Raw genomic sequence first — 26,731 nt, forward strand, 5'->3', positions numbered from 1 at the left:
TTTTTTTTTTTTTTGCTTCCAAATAATATTTAATTTTATAGCTTCTTTTAGGATTTATTATCAGAGAGTTCCATATAGAAGAATCCGGTTTTCCTTTTGAATTCAAAATGAACAAAATTCACAGTTTTTGTGCAATTAAACCTCCGACCTCTGGATGGCAGCAGTCATTACGTCCTAAACAGCCTAAGAGCGATGAAATAAAATAAAAAAGTTGTCTCTGTCGCCACTGTTGTTGATTTGTTTTGTCATGTTTCTTATGTGATGCATGCCCTGTCAAGTGAAAAAGAATATATGTTTTTTGGTCTAATAAATATATTTTAATATAATCTAAACCCCGCAAGATCCCAGCAGAGACTGGGGACAAGAGGATGCAGTCGACTCCAATAATATTTCTACAGGTTCTGATGATCAAGAAAAAATAAATAAAATTGAAGATATGATAATCGTAAATCACAGCCTGTCAAAGAGAGGACTTGTTCCAGTCCTAATGCAATGTCTTCGTGCCAGTATCGTGATACACATATCCTCAACCAGGATCCCTGAAAACAAATGTGTTTGTGGTATCCCTTGTGTTGTCTCTGGGTCTAGGTTCAGGCCTACGGGTCACCTTGACCCAGAGACAACACAAAGGTTGATACAAACTCCTAGTGAATACACACAGACATAGTGGGCATTTTGTTTATCACATTGCAAGAATCAGGGTCAGAAAATAGTTTACAGTCGGATAAAGAAATGTGTTGTTAGATTTTTCCTGGTTTTGTTTATGTACATGTTCATGTGAGTCATCGCAGAAGGGTTGAAAGTTTGAATATATTCATAATTGTCGCCCTCAGTGGCAGCTCAAGTGTCTTGGGGACACACAGGGTCACAGGCTCGAAGTTTTGAGCGGCAATATGTCCAAACAAGGCCCTCCACGGCAGAAGATGATGGGGGTCTAAACTGCAGCATGGGTCGCTAATAGGATTTGCTGGCCAGCCACCGGATAAGTCTCCTGCAGGATAAGCTCCTGCGATAGCGCCGCTGACCTCTTACCTGATAGCAGGGACACTGAGAGCAAGAGCGTGTCTTCATTTGCTTGCAGGTGTGTTTTTAGGTTGCAGGTGTTATGTCCGAGGCAAAGGGATGGCAGAAGGCGTGTGGGGTCTTTTAGAAAGTCTTCTGCTGAAATATAAGGATCAGGACAAAAACACAAAGCGCTCAGAGATTTAGCTCAATGAATATATAAACACATTCTACAGATCTATATCGTAGAATAATATATATATATGTATATATATGTATATATATATATATATATATATATATATATATATTATTACCATAGTTCTTAAAAATTAAATAATTAGAAGTTTTTTGTTTTATTTACAAGTACTATGCAAATATTCGCTGCGTTTTTTGACTTTTGTGTTGAAATGCAATTAACATCTGCTATATGGCATCAGTCATAACATCTTTATTACGTACGCAAAAGAACGATAAACTCCTGCAATGACTCAAGCAGCTTTTAAAGCTGATGTTTGTATATATTTAAGCTTAAAAACAAATGAAAGCACTTATAACTTCATCAATAGTCATGTAAATTCTGCAACACCAGAGTCAAGTACTCGGACAAAACTATAAATATATCCTTGTTCCTACACTATCACGATATAGTAAGTAAGTAAGTAACAGTTATTTGTAAAGCGCCTTTCTAGACGAGGGTCACAAGCCACTTCAACAATCAAAAACAATACACAGTTAAAAACACCTACAGATTTAAAAACTTTAAAAGGCCAAGACAACATAGAGACACAAGAGTCCCAGAAAATCAAGGAAAAGCCTGCACAAATAAAAATGTCTTAAGATGTTTCTTGAAGGAGTCAGTAGATCCATCAAACACAGAGGGAGAAGAAGATCATTCCAAAGGTTTAGGAGCAACAGCCTGAAAAGATTTCTCTCCTCTGGTCCTGAACCGTGTTCAGGAACCATCAGTAGATTCTGATCCACAGACCTCAGAGCCTGAGCCTGGGTGTAAGGTTGGATCAGATCAGTGATCTAAGGAGGAACTTGACCATGAATATCTCTGAGAGTAAGAACCAGAATTTAAAAATTGATCCTGAAAGAAACTGGCAGCCAGAGAAGAGTTTTAAGGATTGAAGAAATGTGAGTTCTTCTACTAGAGCTGGTAATAATTCTCGCTGCAGAGTTTTGTATTAATTGCAAGCGAGACAGCTCCTTCTTGTTTAGACATGAAAATAATCTATTAAAATAGTCGAAACGAGTGGGCTCCAGGATCTCCATTGAGGTCCAGGCAAACAGCAGCCCTGACGCGTTGTCACACACATCACGACAAGGAATGTAGCGCATACATTGAGCGTGTCTGATGATGTCAGAATCCAGGCGAGCTGCAACGCATCTTCTCTTAACTTTTACACCGGAAAAGGAGCCTCTCTTCTTTGATTTCTTAAGGAACTCGCCTGGTTTCCGACAGAGCAGGAGATACTCTTGTGAGCCCAGGTCGATGACAATATTTGAAGATATTGTATTGTTGTCCTTATTATTGTGTCGTAAAACCAGATTCTTGCATATAAGCACCCTCAGTGAAAACTGTAGCTTCAAAAAGCATCATTCGACCACTGACTGAACAGAGAAGACATCTGTTCCCGAAAACAATGCCTGGCTAGTGGACGTCACAGCCTTCCTACTCGTGTTGCCTTCATGCACAATAGCTCGAAGCAGCACATCTGTCAAAACAACATTCCCGACTAAAAGGAGAAACTGACCTACTCAGTTAAAGTTTATGTTATCTCGCTCCTTACGCCACATTCACTCCCATCACACGAGAAGGACGTTAGCAACCTCTGAAATATTGAAGATTCAAAAATGTGTTTCAATAGGAAACAAACTACTTCCTAAGAACATAACCTATCCCAGTGGTCCAAAATGGTACTGGTCTATGAGGCATTTTTTACCAGACGGCAGGTGTTTTATTTAAAAAAAAACACTGGACGTATCAACATGGCCACATATCAGAAAAACATAAGCGCCTAAACTTGGACGACACTGTCGACGCAATCTTGGTGTAGAACATTTTTCACGACAAAGCACCTCCTCCACAACAAGAATTTGTGAAAAAACAAAAAACAGATCAACAATAGCTCACACTAGAAATATTAGAAAGATTGTCTTTGGTCAAAATACTTTTCTGTCCCTGCGTGTTATACCTGAAATTTAACACCAAACTCAATACGTGAACTCCTGACCCTGACTTCTTTCACCAAACATCTCAAGGCTGGCTATTGGAAGAACAACACTGTTGCCACAACAACCTGAGTATCTGTTGGTGCATCACTTTTCTCTTTTAACTAATTGTCTAATTTGTCTGATCTAATGTTCTTTCTTACTATTTTCATGTTAACATCAACATGGCAAAGGGACTGAAGATAGAAAATAGCCTTTGGCTATAATCTCACATATTAACATATATGTCCATTAACATGTATTGTCCCAGTTGACCGTACATTGATCATGTACTACATGCGTTTGTTTCTTCTCGTCTGGACTATTGTAACAGTTTATTTTCATGTCTTAACAAGAAGGAGCTGTCTCGCCTGCAGTTGATTCAGAACTCTCTAGCGAGAATTCTGACCTGCTCAAGTAGAAGAACTCACATTTCTCCGATCCTTAAAACTCTTCACTGGCTTCCAGTTTCTTTCAGGATCAACTTTAAAATTCTGGTTCTTACTTTCAGAGCTATTCATGGTCAGGCTCCTCCTTACATCACTGATCTGATCCAGCCTTACACCCCAGCTCGGGCTCTGAGGTCTGTGGATCAGAATCTACTTATGGTTCCACGCACACGGTTCAGGACCAGAGGAGAGAAATCTTTTCAGGCTGTTGCTCCTAAGCTTTGGAACTATCTTCCTCCCTCTTTGCGCTTGATGGAGTCTACTGACTCCTTTAAGAAACATCTTAAGACGTTTCTATTCGTTCAGGCTTTTCCTTCAATTTCTCGAACTCCTGTGTTGTTCTCAGTATTATCTTGATCTTTAAAGTATGTACTTTTTTGAGTATTGTTTTGATTGTTTAAGTGCTTTGTGACCCTGGTCTCGAAAAGCGCTATATAAATAAATATTACTTACTTACTTACTTACTTACTACTTACTCTAAATACAAAACTGTAAACTAGCAATAATAAGTAAAACATTTACTCTATATGGACCAACTTGTTCCAGATCAGAGCTCCTGCTAATTCAGCATTATTGCGAGATGTATTTAATGCACTTAATATTATTTTTACTGACAGTCATGCTGTGTTTTTTTCTGATCTTTTATGAAGCCTGGTCCATGAAAATAATGCTCAAATCTGTGGTGGAAAGAAAAGGTTTTTTATATTGGTTGCAATAGAATACCATACTGTGATGTTCCTTCAGGGTCCTTGTAAATAGTGTGTTATTGTCATTTAGTTAAATCGTGAAATTGTGTGACCACGCATGTAGATATTGTTGGTCTTAAGGGACCACAAGCATTCCCTGTGACTTGTACTTTATTCAGCGGCTTATCTGATTTTTAGAGAGTTGCTTAAAAAAAAAAAAAAACCACCAACGCTGTGAGATAAATGGTGGAGAGAAAAAGTAAAATTGAAGATAAATAATCATGGTTGAAATGCTGAAAAGTGTGGTGCAGCACAACCAAGTGATTGGTGTGAATCTTTTCACCGCTGACAATGCAACACACTCTGTTGGCTTGTAATGATTTTCACTTTTCCTCTCCACATATCGAATAACTTCAGCTGCATTTCCCACATGAACCTCACCGAAGTCTCCTCAGCTGACTCGGAAAACTTATAACAAACTATCCAAAAAGTCCTCCTTGCTTAAACTTGAGAGGTCAAAAAGTGAAATCTAGACTTGAGACAAAGTATCAGCGCGCTGAATAGATTATTCACTTCCCCGCTATCAAATTCTGCACAAAGCTTTGATGATAACCGCCTGACTTAGCGCCGCAGACGGAGTATAATAAAGATGTTCCTGCGCTTCCAAAACGAGAGCTGTGAAGCCGTTGTGACCTGCCTGGAATGCCTGTGACCTGAAGTTTTCAGATTGTTTTAGAAAACTCATTTCACATCCAGAATAGACTGGTTGACAGACAGGGTGTTAGGAGAAACTGATTTTGTTTTTTACACTGCATTTTAATGTCTTAATGAAGTTCAAATATCCCCTTTATTTTCTTATTTTATTGTTGGTATGTCATGCTCTTTTGGTTGTTTGTAAATTTAAACAAAACTGAAACAATCAAACCTAAATGCATTTTATCATACTCTATATTTTTACTATATACAGTATATATATAAATATATATATATTTATATATATATTATAACTGTCCATCCGTTTGTCTAAAAATTCAAATATGTCCTTCGATAGAGTTTGGAGGTAGCATCTCTAAAAACGCCAAAACTGGTTTGGTGGCGGAAAAGTGCAAAATAGGTTTATAATTCTTAAAAATAAATGGGCTACATACTCTGACATACAATATTGAATATTTGTTTCCGTGTTTGTAACTTGTTTTGTGAGTTTGTAAATTTGTATCCCAGAAACAATATTATAGAAATATGTTTTTGGATTTTCAGATGCTGCCTTTTTCTGTCCATGTCTGATACCAATCCACAAAATGAGATCCGACCATCCCAAGGCGGCCACGTGCCTTTTACAAATGAGTGTCTACCATCTGGCCATGGTTCCATACAGGCAGGGTGGATGGATTCCTGCAGAGACGGTAGTTCTTCCAGAAGGCTCCTCTCTACAAACAAACAAAAAACAAAAAAAACTCTGGAGCTCTGACAGCAACCATTGTGTCTCCAGCCACTTTCCTGTCTCTGGCCTTTCTAACTTGTTCAGCACAGACGCCCCACCAGCTCTAGGGAAAGTCCTGCTGGCTCGAGACTTTTCTACCATTTACAGATGACAGAGGACACAGTGCTCAGTGGAACCTTCAAAAGCAGAAGAAATCTCATGTTTTCTTCCCCAGATTTGTGCTGCGAGACAATCTCCGAGGTCTACAGGCGACTCCTTGGACTTCATGCTTGGTTTGTTCACTGACATGCACTGTCAACTGTGGGACTGAAAACAGACAGGTGTGAGTCTTTGTGAATCAATCAACCGCCACAGGTGGACCCCTGAACACAGATCTCACGGAGGATTGAATAGAAACATGACGCACCTGAGTCTGAGGCTACATTTGAAGTACGTTCTTTAAAAACCTTATGAGGTATTCTACGTAGACTTTTTAGGAAATAAAAATAAATGCTGCCACATAATCAAAAGTGCTAAACGCTGGATCCACGGTTACAGCAAAAATAAACAGTTTATTTTGTGTGCTCGACTGTCAACACATAATGAATATTAGCATTAAAATGACATCTCAAACCTTTTCCCCACAGCAGATCCTTTCTTTTTTTAGTTGGAGCTGAAGCAGCTGGAAGTGAAGCTTGGAGATGAGGCGTAATAGATGTGCGGATGACAAGAGCATGTCGACGGGCTGCGAGCGGTCTGACAGGAACACGATTCCGAGCAACTTTTGTGTTGCATTAGAGGTGATTTACAAGGAGACGATCTCCCAGAGTCGTCATAATGGTCCAGTGAGCGCCCGACGAAACCCGGGGAAATCCTGAATCAAAGGCCCGTGCACGCTCACAAACACCGCTTGATTATATTCATAAGCAACCTTCAACACAGTAACCCTTCTCTACCTCTAAATAAAAATATATAGGTCACTCTGCTGCTATAAATAAAACACCCCTCGAGGCTTTCCGGTGCATGAAATAGACTTTATATCATGTTAGCTAAGCAAAAGCTACCAGGAAAATATTTCATACTATTTCTGCTCATTTTTTCGATCACTCTTTTGTTGCTTTAATCTAACATGTGGTTTCCCAGCACCCCTCTCGCTCACTCAGCATATGACCTGAATAAGATATCAGCAGTTTGCCAGGTTTTGGAGAATGACAGGAAAGAGAAGAGTCGCTCAGTGATTTAGATAATATGGCTGTTGAATACCAAACAATGCTTTGCAGCAACTCGTGCAGACGTTGCCGAGGCTGATAAGAGGGACATTCAGAGGTGGATTTCAAAAAAGCCTCAGAATGTACAAAAGTGCCTGCTGATAAAGTCGAACTTGTCACATGACCGACAGAACAATTACTTCCCTACCTTTTTGCACCAGTATCTATCTCCCCTCAGTCTCTGCCTGATGAATTACAACAATATGCACTCGTGCCTTCAGAAGTGGAAGCAAAATACCGAGTGAAAAATAAGCTCTTGAAACGCGTTTTCGACAAGAGCAGAGCATTTGCAATGAATTGGGTAATGTGGCTGTTTGTTTTGAAGCCAAATAGCTGATAACTCTTTCACTATTTCTTTTTCCTGGTTTATGACTCCCTTTTTCCTTACAGAAGAAAACAGGGAAATAAAGACTCTGTGAGGTACTAATTTCACTTGTTCAAGAGCTTCTTCTTATTTTCTACTCACCCTCGTGAGGACCAAGGGTTGGGATTATTAATCTGTAATCCGTTCCTTTTTAGAGTTATAGTCAAAAATGAAATTACATTTTGATGTGATGAGTGTTGCTTACTTGTCTTTGTCTTTGACAAAAATACCAACACTTTACAGGACCAGGACCATAGATTGTCAATACAGAGAAAAAGCAGACTTGAGACAGGTCTTGGTTTTAGCAAGCTGCCGTCAACAGTCTATCAAGAATGAGCTGTTAAACTGTATTAATATTGACTTATAATCAAATGAGTGAAAACTAGCTTCTTGGCAAAGGTGTCGTCTCTTGGATTGGTTTCAATTTGATATGATTAACATTTTAAGAGCCAAACATTTAAATTCAATTTGTATTTCTGATCAAACATGGTGAGCATAGTCCTTCTTCAAGTCTTCTAACATAGAGCCTAAATATGATATCTTCCACTGTCTCCTGAGGCTTTTCCCATTCCTCGCTTGGGAACTTCCTTTCCCGCTTCAATTATCAGTCACCTTGAAGCCTCTTGCGTCAACTCAATTCACCCAACCCCCACACACACAATTATTAGCATATAGAAAATAGTATAGAAAAGAATAAATGCAGAAAATAAGAGCTGCCAACTAGAAACATACTTCCCCTGAAACCCCTGCTGTTAGCAGGGAACCACATTAAAAGGCTCTATCGTCTATGAATGATCACAGCAGGTATAGTTATGAACAATTTAGTGGAAAGCTGTTAAAGCTTCCACTGTAGAAGCTGCCAATGAGATTTTTCATTGTATCCCGTTCTTAACAATGATCATTGAATAACAATATCCATCACCTTGTGTTGCGTAAAATACAATTGTAAAGAAGTATATAGGCCAACTTAAGATTCAATTAAGTTGTGCATTTACTTGATAAGCTGGGTGATTTAGTCATTTTGTTTGTTTTTTTCCTCCTCACATTGATACTGATGAAAGTTCTCTTGTATTATGAGGTCGACGAAGCCTCTTCAGGCATAAATCTTGAAGGGACCTACATTCAAGTGAACGTATATCCAGTCGAGTATCGCCTCATTATGTTCCTCCCGCCACTTCCCTCTCAGCGTCCAGAGCCCCAAATCCCTGGAGGCAGAGCCTCGAAATGGCTTCATGTTTATTTAAACTCAGTGGGCAGCAGCAGATGCTCCTTCCGTTTATGTGGAGGTTTCCTTCAGCCGGCTCTTGGGCAATCCATCAGGCCGTCTTAGGGAAGGGAGCTAAGCGCCATTCACCACAACGAGTAAGACATCAACTGTTCGCACACTACCGGCGGGCGGATCAAAGTAGGAGAGAATTACAGAGAAGACAGGAGGAGAGATGACCACGGCGGAGTGAAGAAATGCACAGCGTCAATCATGCGGCTTCTAATTTTGCTTCTGGCTCAAACACGACTTTGTTTTGCCAGGCGAAGACCTCTTGAATTAGCAGGACGACAGCCGGCACCAAATTATCCCGCACACGACGACAGCAACTCGATTGTTATTTTGCCATGAATAATCGCCGCCTCAAAAGTTAAGGGATTAAGAATTTGGAATTCAGCTGTCAAGTAGCTCGGTGCGAGAAACTAATGCTTTTTGGTCCTGATGCAGTCATGTGTGACGTGAGAGGGTTCACATTTCCATGTTAAACTTACTTTTTTCGCACGTACATGGTGCTTAAAAACTCAATATGAGACTTTTAGAACAATTGGAAAATAGATTTATTTTTCAACAGACTCCAACTACTACTACTCTCTCGTGGTGATGAATCTACAATGAGGGTGGGCAGTTCAACTTCCCAAGAAGCCACATCACATCCCTCTGACTGTTGCTCGAGGCTGTCAACTCAAAAGAAAGAAAGATCAAAGAAAAAAAAAAGATTGTGTGGTGTAAATATTTGTGTAATTATTCTATTTAATAAATATGCATACATTGTCAATCACATTTTTAACTATATTTTATTTCAATTATAATTACAAAATAAATGAAGCCTGAACTCCTAAATATGATATATATATCACTTAATAACAAAATAATATTTTAATTTAGGGCTTCAAACATTGATTAAACTTGCTCACTTAATAATAACCATGACGTGGATGAACATTTATGGACATGATGCAATAATGGCCGCACTCCACCTCCAGCCAGCTGTAATCTCACCCCGCTTTGTTTATAAAACGAGAAAAGTAAAAGTGGAGACTCACCCTACAAGGCCTCCATAGCTCTAACCAGTAGTAGCAAAAGTAAACATTAAATGTCCGTAAATGTTCACAAAACCAAATTAAACTATCAAATCTTAAGCATCTGTGTTTTGCAGCCTTAACATATCATGGAATCCAAATTAAAATTCCCCAAAAACTTTTCTGTTGTTTTGTGAACAGACGGCTTGTAGAAGGATGGTGCAGCAAGAAAACCCAAACTAACCCTGAACCTGCAGCATAAAAACAGATGCTGCTAAATCATAAAGCAAGACTGTGGACGGAGGAGGCTCCCACATTGCTGCACACTGCTTCATGTTTAGAAAAATTACATATTTTATCTGGCAAAGTGGCAAAGAAAGTTGACAAAAATGATTAAAAAAACATATCCTTTAAGTTGAATTTTCTATGACACAATAAACACCTCTAGAACATTTAATACTGAAATACATTTCATCTTTACGCTGTGATGTCATCATTTCAAAAGAGTTACATTCAATGTTTAAGGATGAAACATGTCTGTAGCGCAGGTCTGCCTGTGAAAGAATCGGATTGAAGATATTGGACCGTAACAAACTACTCGACGATAATGAAACTTCAGAAATGAAAGTAGACAAATCTAAGTTACATGAAAAAGTGTTGTTGCCATTATTTTTTTAAAAAGGGTTCAGAGCCAAAGACTAAGGGGAAAAGAGCGCCATCTAGTTGCTTCTGAAAATGAGGTCACAGTTTCATGAGACTTGCTTCGAATCCTGTAGCTGGTCTGCGACAGCACATAGCCGAAGAGTCTGTAAATAGCCTCAGATTTAACAATGTGGCCTCTGTGTTCACTGGTGACCCGACAGAACGTGTGAAGACTGAAATGGATCCACTTCTACAAAAGTGGATCATTATAATGAAAAAGGCACGTCTTCCGCCGTATTAAGTGAATCGTTGTGTTATAACCATTTTTCTGTCTCAAATCAAGCATTGAAACACCCAAATATGGATTAAAGTGGCGGACTGGAGTCAGGAGCACAACAAAGAGAAGTGAGGCTCTGATCCAAATTAGAGTGGAGATGGAGATACTGAAGATGAAAACGGAGAGGGTGGAATGAGAAACCAGGAAGAGGAATTGGCAAACAGAAGCCCAGCTGTGCCGCTCTGAATCAAATCCTACAGCTAATAAGAGTCTGAAGCGCAGGCACGACGGAGGAAGAAGACGGAGACGAGTCAAAAAGAGTCCACACAGAACAAGCGGTATTATATATCTATATATAGATCTTCATTTATTTTAATATTTAAACCCACTAAAAGTTGTCAATACAACTTTTGAATGAAAGGCACAGGAAAAATCAGACGCCGCTGATATCGTACTGGAAAAGAAACATTACAGTACAAAAGTGGACAGTTACTTAAGCAAATCTCTTGTTGTCCACACTAGGGAAATACATACAACACAACAGAGACGGGGTACAGGGGGAATTCAAAATGCATTAGCCGAACCTCTCTTTATTGCTTTTTTTCCAAACTGACAAGAGTTTCTTCTCCACAGGTCTCACAGGAAAGAAAGAAAAACATTTTCAAACAGTGCTTGCTAGCTTTTCCTACAGATGGAGGGACGCAACTGGATGATTTGCTGTTGATTGACCGTCAATCCACCGGGCGTTTAGCGTCTTGTTCACCACATCATGACAGACGATATACAAAGCATATGCCGCAAACACCACTTTATTTGCAATTATGATTTAATTTGTTGGTCCAGTGAGTGTAAAATCAACCCGAACTCTAAGTGGTGTTGAAATATTCAACAGGAATACGAGGGGCTGCTTTTGGAGGACAGTTTCTGGTTGTGGATACAATATTTCTCCTTTCATTTCCTTCAAACAACCAGGTTTAAACCCAATTATTTTTGAATAACGGCTGCAGAAATGCGATACGCCGTGTGAAAATTCAGATCACCTTTTGATGTGGCATTAGTAATTTAAGATTCTCCTGATCAAAGCAGATAATTTACGACGTTTCCTCAAGTTTCTATTTGCCTTCTAATAATAAAGAGGAGCTGCAGCAGAAACATGGAATTAAAATGCACGTTTTGATTGTTGTCATGATCTGGAGTGAGCAGCTTCGCACAATATGAAGGGCAGCAACAACTGTACTATACAGATGGAGAACTAATAGAAAGTTGTGGTGGAAAAATGTTGAATATAACCGTTCATGATTGAAAAAAGAAAAAAAAAAGAAATAATTCCAAAAAAACATTTTTTTTTCAATCTTTGAGGCACTAAATTATTTCATACAAAAATGGAGTTTCCATTTGTATAACTATACATGTTTGTTTCTTTAAATCATTGGACAAAATTTTGATCGATCAACAAAATATTTTTAAAACAGCAGATGGTTTTTATTTAATTCAACACTGATCCATTTAAATCTTGTTTCGATTGTAGTCATTAGCAACACTCTTCAGGGTTTTATGCAGCCTGGAAACAATTTCATCCATTTGCGAGGCCGCTTGAGCCGCACAACTCATTAAACAGGAAGTCTTCATTTGACAGGAGGCTTGATGGAATATTAAAATGAAAGAAGGGAAAATATATAGACATGTGCACAGCAAATAAGACGTGTGAGATCATTACAGATCATGTACATGTTGTTTTAAAAATAAGAAATCTTTCCTGGGACACTAAAGAAGATGATGAGTCGTCACTCTGTCCTCCTCTGAAGTTCCTAATACTATGTACAGCCTCTTTGGTATAGGCATATCTCCATCATGGGACAATTACCACTTTCCTATTTTCTATGTGCAGCTGCTTCCCTCGTTCTCTGGTTCCTCTTTGAAATAAAAAAAAAAAATTGATCGCCGCAATTCTGGGTCCTGCAAATCGAGTGATTGATTAGAGAAGCAGGGAATTAGACGTATATAGCTGTCAAGGGTCTATTTCACTCCGGCGTGAAACTCAAACCCCTGACGCTTCCGTCTCCTCGTCCCTGCAGCAGAATCATGCTGCCTCAGCTCACCCTGCCACCAAACACAAATTAACAGAACATCCTTGAGTTTGACCTTAAAGACTCAAACCGGAGAAATCGTTGAACTTAACGAGAAATGAGTCTCAAGCAGGACGGAGGCGGAGCTGCTGCGGCTGTTGCTTGGACACATTGTCTGGTCCAATGAGTCTCTTAAAGCCCTTTCTTGTTGCTCTGCTCCCCCCTAAACCCCGCTCCCAAGGACTGTGGGCCGGCCTTGGAAGAGGTCAGTTGGTCTTCTCTCAGTCCTAGCACTAACTGGATCGACTCCTGGTTCCCGTTTAACCTCAGAGCAATGCCAGGGAATAGATACAGCTTTCACGATCTGCTTTGAAATGCGATTCCTACATTTCCTGATGCAACAACTTCCTGCTCCTCTGCACAGGAGGGCAGGTGACATCATGTACAAGAACCAGGGTCTCGAGGATTTCAGGGATTAAGGTCAGAGTCTCTCAGGCTGACGCCAAGCCCTTTAATTACCTGGCTGTCGCGGCAACAGAAGCGGCAGCTAGCTGTGTGAGGTACTCGCGCAGTTCCTTGGCCGCCTGAAAGCGGCCGTAACGTTTCTTGGGTCTGGTGCACTCGTCCAGCAGTGCGTCCAGTTGTCCATCTTTGGCTATGTGGGCAGGGGGGTCGTGGAGGAGGCCGCCCGTCGTGCCCCGCCACGTAGCATAGCGTGACAGCAGGTTCTGGCAAACGGCGTAGTAGTTGTGGTCCACCGTGACCCGGGAACAAAGGGAGTCTTTTGAGAATGACAGACAGGCCTCTCGGTCACACTCCTCGAACCGGCTCTCGTACCAAACGTCGTAGTTTTCCGGCTTATCTGCGCAAAGACCAAGAAAAGAATATTAATAAAACGGATGGTTTAAAAACTGACGAATCCGGGGAAAGAGAGCGAGAATATAGAATTTGTGGTGATATTTCAGACTATTCCAATGAAATAATATCAATGAAAAAAATAGATTAATAAAATAAAATAAAACAATACAATTAATTAGGGGCCATTAACATAAAATGACATATAAATAATGAATTAAAATAAAACACATTACATCATCTAACAAATGATAGATAGAAAAAGTATATTTTTTCACCCGAGATGCAAATTAAAAGATAACTTAAAGGGTATGCTGTTGTTGAAAACAATGCAAGCTGCTGTCATCCAGAGGTGAATTGAAAATGAACAAAAATGTATGGATCAATAGAAGATTAAAATCTAAATTCAAGTTAAATTTAAATGAGTGAAAACCTGATTCGGAACATTTTTAGGTCAAGGAAACATTAAATACTCCAAATTGAAGACATCTTATTTCTGAATAAATAATATTATAATACGAGATTAAGGCAAAGACAACGTTCCTAAGAATAACCCTCGGCTTCATCAGACAACATTGTGAATGAACACACCCACGGATTATGAGCTTCCAGTCAGTCCTCACCAACATGTTGACATTTTACACCCTCATGATGGTTTAATAACTCTGAAAAAGTGAATAAGCCAAGAGGATGACTCACTATGCAGCTTGCCAGGCGTGCGTCTTCTGTTGTTTAAATATTAGCCATGGAATTATTGTCAAGTCATACAGGTGGAGCAAGATCTTCAGTCACAGCTCAGTGACTGCTTAGTGTTACATGAAACATTCATGCATTCATCCATTACCCATGACAAAACAATCTGTCCTGCCTTCACTCAACTCTAGTCATATGAAATTCCACTTAAACCACTTTATAGAAGAAAGTTGATTGGATGGCATTAGTTGGCCAACGATGAGAGCGCCAGAAAACAAATATGAAGAAAGCAAACATCATTAATTACTGGATGAGCCCAATCACTAGAGTGTCTGAACGTTCCAGAAGTCAATTCCTCAAAGTGTAAGGTTAGTTTAAATTCTGCCAGCAATCCAACACAATTAGAGAGCTGTGATAAAACCATTTCGTGCTAACAGGTTTTTCATGTGAAGTGGATCTGTATACCCGTCGGAGGAATAGTTTAGACTCGCCAACTGGATCCAAACCAGAATGTTTTACATAGGTGTGTCAGAATTCTGATCGCTACAGGAACAGTTAACGCAGCACAATGTCAAACATGTTTACATTTTTAAGGAAAATTGGAAAAAAATAGTTTTAAACAAATCCTTAAATAAATATTTAATCAAATATTATTTATTTTTGTTTTTTTCAAATGATTATGTTGCTTTTGAGGAGAAAAAAAAAAGTTTTTTTTATTGTTTTCATTCTTGCTTTAATGTCAGTGTGAACAAAATGTCTCGCGGGTTCATGCAGATTTTATCATGACCTGGACGTAACTCTGTTTCTATCCCACTAGACAAAAGAACATACAAACGTAGAGTTCAGACAGAAAGAGCACCACTGACTTTATATTAAGGGATTTGCATACCACCAGTGACACCTTTAAGGAATAACATAGCCAGAAAAATTGGAGCAAGATCGACTTGTCATGAATCGGCTACTATTCAAGACTTGTTTTGGAATATAAAACTTCTTATTTAGCAGGTTTATTTCTTTCTGGAAAAGGTGTTTTGAAAACAAAAGTAAATAACCTGCAATAATGTCTGCTTATTAAAAAAAACAGATCAATAAGGAGCCGCGAGAGTGAGCAGCCCAGCATAAGCAAACTCATAATCAGTGCATCACTGTTGTTGAAGACTTCTCATGAGAACAACTCAATCAATCCAGTGATGCCCGGTGAGCACAGAACCCCCTGTAAATCCTTAAATAGGAGGTGCACATCAGCCACAATCAGTGCAGGTGATGAAGATGGATCTCTAGGAGCGAGTGCACACACACACACACACACAGATGTATTAAGATGTAGACACATGTTCAAAGTGAGGTGAAAGCAATTAGAACTCCAGTGCCAAACGTACGTCACACCTGAGCCGTGACTGACAGATGACATCAGGAGGACGCCCTGTTCTTGTTTGCCTCAATTGAGTAAAGCTACACACAAAAGCGTGCACACACACACACCTATAAATTGCTTAAAAAGAAAAAAAAATAGGAGGTGGGAGGAAGGTTCTTCTCAAGGACAAAGATGAGCTCAGCACTTTACTGAAGGGAAGTATGCAGTCAAAGTATGACGACCTTTCACAAGACGTCGGAGAGTTTAGGGCTTCACTATGACATCAATATTAAACAGTGTATTGTTTTGGGGATTCCGAGAAAAGGCATCAAAAGACAGAAAAAGTGTTCATCTTAACGAAGATATGGCATCATCCAGAAGTCATATGATGAATCATATTTCATGAAAAATAAGACATTCTCCAGCTGGAGAAGAACTTTGAAATGAATCCTTCCACAGCTCAATCTGCATGGGAAAATTTAAATGGAACAGAGTGAGCCTTTTTATTAAGGAAACAGAATAGATGGCATCCCCACAACGTCGGTGAAAGAAGCTTGGCACCTTCTCCTGGTCTTTGGAGTTTGACAGAGCTTATTAGCCTGGAGGAGAAATGCCAGCAACCCACCAGAGAAAATCTACTGATTTGACTTCATTTTAGGGGTTTTACTCTCAATCTAGCGTAGATTTATCCAAATCTAGTGAGTATTATGAAAGTTTCATTCAAAAGTACCCATTGGTGATTTGAATTTGAAAAGAACAGTAACTATAAATATGAGGAAACAATAAAACCGGGCCTAATTTTGAACATTGACTTAATTAACATATTAAACTTCCGACATAATTTGACAAACTACTCTGTAGCTCAGGGACTTCAAGCTAGACAGCCACAAAGCTAGAAAAAAAAATCTAAGCAAACAAATCATTTCCAAGTCAAATGGTGGGTAAGTGCAAGCTGGAAGCTCATTTCTGGTTGAATATTAAAGGAGACCAGGTCAGACAGTGTTCATTCTGCTCACTCCTCTGTTGTCTCAGAACTGGATAAAATAAAAGGGGACTCTGGCTTGAAATGCTTGTTAGCATGGCCGTACTGGTGGCATTCAAGAGTACGAGCTTGTTTTAACAATGCCTGCCCTATGTAAGAGTGCATTAGCGAGAGTGAGCGAGAAAGGCGATACAGGCAGTGTTTCAAGAGCTGTGTGTGTGTGCACGTCTCTGCCTTTGCCAATAGGAAAGAGGAATGGGTCTGAGATAGTACAGCACGTGCAGCAAAAAGCCACTGGGGTGTACCTGTACTCAGACGCTGTGAACTCAATAAGAAATGACTTATTTTGCACCACTTGTCTGTGCAAACAATTCAAATCCATGCGTCCTTTACCTCAGCACATACATGAATCACTGCAATTAGTAGGTTAATAGACGCCCGTTTGATTTGCAAATCAATTGTAGTCGATTAAAACCCATTTCTATGATGCATTAATTGCTCTACGGCCCTGCAGAAGGTCACGGAGAGTCTTTGCAACTTCTGTCCACCACTTGCGTGTCACCTTCTAGTTCTCATTAATGCTGTTGTCCTTTTTCTCTCAACGTTTGCGACTTGGAAAGCATACAAACATTGCACGCCGGCGGAGAAGCAGCACGTAAACATCCTTAAAGCACCAGCTCTGAATGGATAGAGTAAGCAGCTTGAGCCGTCAAGCTCCAAATGTGTCTGACACATTAGGAGTATCAGCATTTCCAAAAGCGACCCTGACAGCCAAGAAAATTGCTTTTTTTGGGGTTATAAGGTGAATCCGTCATTGAAACAAAGGCACGCAACTTAATTACGCAGGAGGAGAGAATCACTGTGTGAGTGACCAGAAAATATACAGTATTTGGCCTACAACAGTGAACATTTGTGATGATACATTACAACGCCCGACAATAAAAACTCAATGTCCCTAAAATTAGCAGGGGAAAAGAAACCAAGAAAAAAAAATCTTTACTGTGTTGTTGGAAATATATGTGCGATAACTTTTCTTAATTAAAATAGTTATTCAAGTTATTTGCCTTTTGCCTGTAATTCACAAAATTCAATATATTGTAAAACATGATTAAATACTGAATAACTTCACTGGTAAAATCAAAAGTTTCTGCTCCTTGCTAACATCACTATGAAAAAAACATTAGGTGCAGTATTACAAACAAGACTCTTTCGGGATTCTGCTGAGGTAATCCGAATTCGATGTCCTGTGGAAAGTGCACATGACATTAGCAATCTTCTAATTAGCCCTCTCCATCTCCGTCTTTTGATAAGGCAGATTCCACTTTGTGATTAGTGCTACATTAAGGATTTATTAAGTAGAGACTCTCAAGAGGTAAAATGGCGGCTACATCATTTTATGAGTCCACACTTAAGAAATAAATCAAGTGTCGACTTTTGGCTTACGACTCCATATGATTAACTTATGTTTATGTCTGGATAGCTGCTAAGAAAGTTTCTGATGAAGCCGTTTCCACTGTGACCCAGGAGTGAACAGGCGGTTTAAATTAAATTAGATAAATGATGAATTTGCTGGATGGACTCTGGTCCAACTCCTGCACACTTCCATTAGTAATAGCTGGAAAACAGGCTTGCTGTCTGTGCTATACTGCATGATGTTAAGATACTTCATTTCAGAAAACATAACCCTCCTCACCAGCTGAGAAAACAAAGAATACATAAACTCCCACTCACTTCCAGACCAACAGGTCACACTAGCATGGGGGTATGTCTGATGGAACGACACCAACAACCGACGATACAACAGTTCATCACTTTAATAGGATTCTTGCAGAGATGGTGGAACCACATGAGCGGGTGGTCCCCAATCTATTGCTCTGTGGTTGCAGTGAGAAAGAGGGCTCAGGAACTGCCATGGAGACTTTACGATGTGTGGATCTCACCCCATCCTTGAGACGAGGTTTATTTTGCCAGGGAAATAAAAAAATAAAAAACTAGGCCAGTAGAGATGGCTCGTTATCTCAACCATCGTAGCTTTGATGGCAATGAGCATGTCAGAGACAGAAGGGATGGTGGATGAGTATATTCTTAGAAGAGACTCCGAGCATGTGCAAATATCCATCTCCAGAGACCCTTTTCTCAAACCTTTGCATCTACCTCTCAAGATATAGTTCGCAATTATATGTTTGACAACAGTGGTAACCAGTCGTTCTTGGGAGAACAGGCTGCATGAACAAATTAAATGAGATTAGTGAAACAAGTGTGAATAAATAGGTGACTCACTGGTTAATAGTTAATAGTCAATTACTACTTGGAATTAAGTTTCCTAAGGGAACAAGTTTTGGACTAGATTAGGCCTCTTCTTACGATCTATCTACAGTCTATTCATTGTTAGTCACAAATATTCAATCCAGATTTATTCTACTCACACTTTGTGAAGTTAAACCATGTTTTCTTTTTCTTATCAATTTCTTTTCCCCGACGGACAACAACAGTATGTTACTATTGCGTACACCTGGAGGCAAATAAGAACTCTTGTGTCCACTGGGTAATTTTAGAGTTCTTCAAAGTTTGACTTTAACCAAAAGAGAGAATTCAACTTTCACATATTCAGCTGGTACACAGTACAGGCTTTATCACCATCAGAGTGAGACATTTGGGTTTTTCACAATGTCACCCTTTTGCCATTCCAGATCTATGACATAGAAAGAGGAAGTTAATTTTGACCTTTGGTTTTGAACCGAAGAACCATAAATAAGAATAAACTCGGCATGAAAACCGATTGATCATGATGTCTCATGTAGACAAAAACAAACCATCGTCATCATACAAAATCTATGTGTTACGGTGCAAACTGTCACTCACTTTGCTTAATCAGTCTTTTGTCCGCCACCAGCACGTTCTCGGCATCTACAACGATGACCTTTCCGTCGCGTGGGCCAACGGCAAAGTTATCAAAGCTGACGTCTAGAAGGTAGAGGGCAAACTCGAAGTCGTTGTTAGTTAGCTGCTCTGCGATGTCCATCAACTGGCGTGCCAAGTCTACTCTCTTCTCCCAGGGCGCGTTGTAGAAGCTCCACAGCTCTTCGCCCACGTAGTTGACAGCAACCACGCGCCCACATGCTCCCAGGTATTTGGCAAACGGCCACCCTTCATCTGACGGAAAGCTCTAGGAGAAAAAAAAAGAAGAAACACATCACAACGGTGAACAGAGTTTAATAAAAGCAGGTACATCTGGCATGTCTGTCTACAAGAGAGAAATACATATTAAACTGACCTCATATTACAATTTCATTTATACCAGGGGTGTCAATATTTTTACGCCACGGGCTAAACAAAATGTGTATTTCACAAAGTTTAACAAAAAATATGAGTCTGATGAAATAGTCTTTTCATTGCAGAGGCACGATACATCATTTTTTTCTCCGTTTGTACTCCTATCCCAAACATTCCCATCTTTTACCTTATTCCCTAGACCTCTTATGGAAGTATCGGTAAAATTGCTGACATTGATAATTTCTGTTACACATCCTGAAAAGAAAGTGATCTTTTTAAGTCATAGATGAAGTCATATGTACGGTGTTGTCACTTGAGAACTAAAAGTTGACTCATGACTCAGCGTTTGACCTCCCAGAGAACATCACTGCTTTAAGTGGTTAGCCTGCAGTGGAAGCACCAATGTTATGTGGTCTGTCGGAACACTTCCTTTGGCACAAAATAATGCACCAAACCATCGCAAACATTCACACAACTTTGTTGACATACAGATTCAAACAATACACCACACACAATAGAGTTTTTTTATGGATGGTGTTCCAGCTGCATGGACGTTTTTATTTGTGCAGGCTTTTCCTTGATTTTCTTGAACTCCTGTGTTGTTCTCAGTGTTATCTTGACCTTTAAAATATATACTTTATTGAATATTGTTTTGATTTTTTAAGCGCTTTGTGACCCTGGTCTGGAAAAGCGCTATATAAATACAAATTACTAACTTACTTACACAGTTTTGCAAAATGTAAGCAGTTTTGATGTGTCTAAGGAAAGTGCAAAGACCGTATATTTTTATTGGTCCAGAGAGCTTTATTATTGTCTGTTCTGAGCATCCATCTAAAAAAGTGGTTTAATTAAACAAGATGGAACAACATGTTTGAGTAAATTTTCACATGCTTCAGCAGACTTTTCTAATAGCTGTAGCAGTGGTAACCAGATGAGATACAGCTGCATCATCTTGGCTTTAAATTCTAATGGCCTTTAGAAAATTATACAAAACATATTATGTTTACAAATAAAATGAGGCTTAAATGTTTGCCCTGCTTTTCCACTGAATAATGTTTCCCTCCTACGATATAATGCTCTGCTAAAACAGTCAATCTTTCACAACGAGCGTCTGAGCCATATGGTGGTTTAATGATAACCCACAATTCCTGTGTAACAAATCAGTCAACCACTGCCAGCCACCACCACCTGCTGACACGGAGAGAAAGAAGAGCGATCATGTTTCCCAGGAACATCCGGAGCCCGCATATCACATCAGAGATATGGCAGTGTACACAACTCACCACTGCAGGTAGAGCGCAAAGTACTACGACAGTAACGTCTCAGTTTACACTGCTGGTAATTTCATACATGGCCAACACTGAACGTCTGCACAAATGTTTTTAAATATGCATGGCTGCTTTAACTGATTTAAATGTTTAATGAAATGCAAATTATTCAACAACATACTGTATATTCAAACCCCCACCTGATAGGCAGCCATGGTAACCTACCAAGTAGATATATTTGTTAGAGGTTAGAAACTGCATTAAATGTTTGCTGCAGCATTTTAATTTCTGAGAGAGAATTTCCTCAAAATGTTTTGCTTTGACAACCTTTTTAAAATGTGAATGTACAAAGCTTCTTTGCACCCATTAAACAAACTGCGTAGGAATGTTGTATATTATAATCAAATCTAAATCATAGGGTTATAAAAAGGTGTTTACAATAGTAACTGTTCAAACCAGCTCACAGCAGGATATTTTGTTCCCATTATCTATAAATAAAATATGCAACATGAGGAAAGGACAGCCAAGTTGCAGTCAATGCAATATTGGTTTAAGCCCATTTCCCTGAGGTGACCCAATCAATTAGGGGCAGACAAAAGTCTGACTCCGAACCAGTCTTACTGTAGCCTGAATGCATCCTCTTGCCAGGCTTACTAACCACGCTTCCCTACTTCCTTTACGCATCAAAGACAAATGGATGGGAAAATGTAACTCGTTTGCTTCGCCTACATCGAACACTGATTTGAAGCCAACTGCTCTGCCCAAATTAAATAGTTTTTTCCAAGTTACAAGGTTAATGGGAAAATACTTTATTTTGCAGTCAGTTACAGGGAAAATGGTTAAATCAGAAATCTGAAGTGACGAATAAGGCCAACAGAAATCAATATTTGCCTATGCACATTGACTGCCAAAATTAAGACGGATGGATAATTACTTCAACACATAATAACAGCCGTTCCTATAATATATACTACTACTAACCTTGGTTTAGGCCATCTTCTTAATTGTATTCTTTGAAATTTTGCCATTAGCTCATCCCCCTCCACCCTAACCTCTCATGCATTTCTTCCCAAGTAGTACATTTTCCAAGCTTCTATGGAAAATCCATGTATTAACTTACCCTTTCTAGTCATTCCAAAAGAAAGCCAGATTGATTGAAAGAAAAACATGTAGTTAATCAAGTATAAATGTGCAGTCTACACGAATCAGGGGATTAGAAAGTTAACATCATACATATCTGAAATGGCTTCATAATCAGTAGTCAATACCAGGATTAGCTGGTAGTAAATCCTTGTTGGCCCCCGTTCCCTTTGACCCAGATTTAAACCTTAGTGTTTTATGCTGCAGCCAATCTAAGCTGCTCTTGGTCCTGTTGACAAAACTTGGCCTGTCCATAGTAACAGCTAAAATGACTTCACTAAGCACTAGCCTTCTTCTTTCACCTCCACGGGGTGGATACGGAACGGATGGAGGGGCCGAGAGACAGCTAAAGAGTGAAGGCAAAAGTAAACGACAAAGATAGCAAACCGAGGAGACAAACAGTCCTTCTATTTCTTCGGTCCAATGGACAGGGGGAATAAACCAGCAAAGACCTGCCTGCTAAACACATCTCTCTCTTTGTTGTCAGGTTGCTGGCTGAATGGGAGCAAAAGTAGAGCGACAACAGATTGGAAGGGGTGGAGGGGTGTCTGAGCGGAGGGAGGAGAAGGATGAATACCCCAAGGCTACTTTCAGACACTGTCAGCAGCTGTTATGAGAACGCCTTCATGTCTGTCCAGCCCTGATACATGGTTCTTAACATAGATGTTGTTCTCTCACTGCACTGACAGTTTCATTGCCCTGCCTCGATTACAGGCTCTCCTTCTAAGTGTCATCTTTACAGGTTTCAGTGTTTGCATCTAATATTCTATAATTCCACGGATGAGAGCTTCCGAGCGTCGTACACATTTGTATCCATTGCAGCGGTTGATAAACACAGCCACATAAAGTAACTTTGCCGCACATTGCTCTTTAAGAGGCTACAATCTCATTTTCAGGAGTCATTTTCTTCTGCGGCGAGGTGTACCAGGAGCAGGACCTACATTTTAAACTGTCCGCTTTTGACTTTCTATGCACCACTTCTGAGCAGACTTGGCAATCCTTCCGACGGCAGGTGTCCTTGAGCTGCAGACATGTTCCCTCAAAAATTGTGTCACTTCATACTTGTTTCATATGATGGGGTTAAATAGACACCGTTTGAGCCCTTTCAAAAATGTGGTTAAAAAGATGAACCTTACAAACTATATTGAAGAAACACTTATAGTTGGCTTATTTATTAGCAGCAGTCTGCCTTTTTGTGTAGGTTGAGAAAAACAACAGTGATATGTAAAAATATAGAATAGTATGCAAGGTTAAAAAGTGTATTCTACTACTCCAAAAATGAGTAGTGATGCACAAAAACTACTAAAAAGTTAAACCCCGTCTTTCAGTAGAATTTAATACAGAGAAATAATGAGCTAGGTTTAGAGACAATGAAAGCAAGGGTGGAGAAGAGACCAAAGACTTCTCATTAGAGATGTCCTCATAGCAACGTCCAGCTTAGCTCCGACTAACGAAAAGTTAAAAGGTAGAAAACACTATGGGTGTTTTTACTTCTCCCTTCCTTATAATAAAACAGACACAGCGGCATCCTCTTGGATGGGGAAGCGGGGGAGGTGGAGAGGCCTGGAATGAAACGGAGCCACAGACAAATAGCCAGCCTCAAGAGAAGTAGATGAAACGAATGAAGCGAGAGGCACAGGAACACACACCTGCGTCCTGACATCTGCTGACAAAGACATGCCCTTCTACTGGACCACTAGGGAGAGGGCACGGACGCCTGAGCGAGCCGGCAAAGAGGCTCTTTGTGAGTGTGTGTGCATGTGCGTTTGTCTATGTGAAATTGTATACTTGTGCATGTGAATGACAACATGCAACGTGACCAGGGCCGATAACAACCCTTATTCAGGGGCCAAGTAAACATGAGCGGCTCCCAAGATATTGCCTTGGCTGGTTTGCAGGAACAGAGACCCCATCAAACACACACATGCACACACAGGCAAACACCCAGACATTCATCCAAGTAAAAAAGACACCAGGTGCCCTCATCCAGCAACTTCCTGACACACACAGGAAATTAGTAGTTTCCCACAAAAGTGTTTCATGTGTGGAGCTCGTAAAATGCCTACAAAAGGGTGTGGCACAAATTCTCTACATTTTCTGCCCACCAAGCTGTGGCAAGTAGAGTCAGGACTTAACAAGTGAGGGAATTTAATACTGAAGCCAAAATAGCCAGGAAAAAAGCCTTTCTTTTAGGAAAGAACATTTCTAAAGAAACTTCAAGCCATGTCTGCAAAGGAAGATTTGCCCCACTGGAGTTCAGTGGGAAAAACAAATACTATTTCTATCCAGCTCTCCTGTTGACCTTGTCCGTCTAGAGGCTGTTTGGGTAGCGCCGTCTGTGGACTAACTGGATTTTTAACATGAATAGCCCTTAAAATCCCAGAGTAGCAATGCCCCTACAGAGACGGCAGCAAGACTCTTGGCATACTTTGTGTTTTACCACATTCTCTTTTTTGTCTCCAACTGCAGCTTGTTCTTCTCCATTATGTTCATAAACCTGCTGGTTGCAAACATAAAACCGCAGGAAATACTTAATCTGTACAAGTCTGAGACATTTGTATGACCTTTTATTCGTCATACAGAGAGGAAACAAAATCGGAACTATTGCTGCACGATATTGGAAATATGTGCGATATTCGATATTGGTGTCTTGAAGTGCGATACCATAACGAAAGTAATGCGATATTTTTTTTCCTTTCACCTAAAAATGTGGCTTTGTGCATGCGCTGTCGTGCGAAGGTGCGAGCACTGTAGGTGAGGTCCGGGGGATAAGATAAGGAAAACGAAAACGCGCAGTTGCCGGCGAAACTGAGTGACACCAGAGAGGAGCTGCCGGTGCGTTGCAATATCACCAAATCAATAATAAATCCCACCTGCTTGTACACGCACACATAAAAGTTTACGAATGACCTGAAGCTAACAACTTCGGTCATTAGCATACGGCAAAGACGGACAAGTTTACACTTGTTTGGAAGTTCCGCGATCGTAAAAGAAAACTGAGACGAGATGAAAAGTTCTTACAATATGTTGCTTTAGCAAAGGGGGTTGAAAAATATGAGCGGCTACTGATCACTCGTGTTTGAGTAGCGCTCATAAGTTAGCATTACTTCCGTGTATATATATACCGAGCCGCTATAAATCGACGCCTGCAAGATGCGTAGGAATAGCATAACCAAGCATAGCAAGCTGCGCCGCACTGTTCAGACATACCGAGATGTAAATGACAACTATAAATAGACATAGAAAATTGACAACTTTACAAAACGTGGCGCTGATTGGTCAAAGTGCGCACTTAATAAATGCTTGATTTATACAATAAAAAAAAAATAATAATCGCACGTTTTGGACATGCATATCGCACGTGCTTATATCGCGATATCGATATTTTTAGATATATCGAGCAGCCTTAATCGGAAATTACTTTGTTCTTCTTTTGTCTAAATATTCAGAGTTTATTCTATTTCTTTAAATTAGAATGATTATGTAGAAAACATAATTGCTTAACAAAAAGCCACTTCCTTCAAATGTCTTGCCGACAGCATATTTGAGAATGGATACACAAGCACTTCCTGAAAGTGTGCAAAAAAGTGTCTTGTCTTGTCCTTTTTATGCCAGTGCAAGCTAGTTTCTGTCCTTATTGCACAATTACTGAATGGAACTTGAAAGAAACTATTCAAAGTTGTAACACTAGCTCTTAATTAACTTTATTTAAACTCAAGTTTCTGTAAGAGGAAAAAAGTATGGTTGTGATCTAAATTATAAAAGAGGAATAGGAGATATTTCTGATCAGATGGAACTGTCATTTTAGGAAACATGTTCCATCTACTGAGCTAAGCATAGATTATTTTGAATAAAGAAGAAATTATAGAGGACAAAAAAGACATGGATGTTGTAAAGAGAAACACTATTCACACAAGATGCTTGGAGTGTTCCTGGTAATTAGGCCAATGAAGACATTTAAGGCAAAATTACTTTCTTCATTATGAAATCTACAAATAAATTGGTTGTTTTATCATTGTAAAAAGAATTTAGCAACATCCAAAGAAAGCCATAGAATCAATCGATAATTTCAGATCAACCAAGAAAAAAGGTGTGGAATGAAAACACCTAGGGTGGAAACAGCGCAGAAAAGAATGCATTGATCAGAGGTAGGAATGTGGTCCTGTGCTCGGAGCAGTATTAAGAATGATAGCCGACTACTTGTATACGTTTCCCTTGCTGATACCTGGGAGCAGAAACTGTGAGCTGACCTGACCCAGAGTTTCCCCCTATAAAGCCCTATAAATTGCCCTACTGGAAGAAGAGGAATGCATTAAGTCACAGACAGCAGTGTTGATTCAGACTGGATGGCATTGCTGCCCAAACAACTAGGGAGAAACTTGGCCCCAGACCTGAGGGCTGTGGGTTTGAGGCCAACATCAAGGGCTTTATATTTCAGAGCAAGCAGTAATTATATCAGGGGTATCCATAAGGGGGGGGAAGGAGGAAGACT

The 26,731-nt window shown here is 39.8% G+C and overlaps 1 protein-coding gene across 1 annotated transcript in view; it reads right to left on the bottom strand.

The window, feature by feature from the left end:
* Positions 1 to 10,948: 10,948 nt before the first annotated feature.
* dipk2ab (divergent protein kinase domain 2Ab) overlaps positions 10,949 to 26,731 on the bottom strand; it is a 30,794-nt gene continuing 15,011 nt past the window's right edge. Inside the window, exons 3-4 of the mRNA XM_087789929.1 lie at positions 19,421 to 19,724; positions 10,949 to 13,536 (exon numbers count right to left, since the gene is read on the bottom strand). Of these exons, the coding sequence (XP_087646055.1) occupies positions 13,190 to 13,536; positions 19,421 to 19,724 (651 nt within the window). The 3' untranslated portion in view covers positions 10,949 to 13,189. The remainder of the gene's footprint in view (positions 13,537 to 19,420; positions 19,725 to 26,731) is intronic.

The sequence above is a fragment of the Callionymus lyra genome, chromosome 4, assembly GCF_982586985.1.
Source record: "Callionymus lyra chromosome 4, fCalLyr1.hap1.1, whole genome shotgun sequence".
Lineage (NCBI taxonomy): Eukaryota > Metazoa > Chordata > Actinopteri > Syngnathiformes > Callionymidae > Callionymus > Callionymus lyra.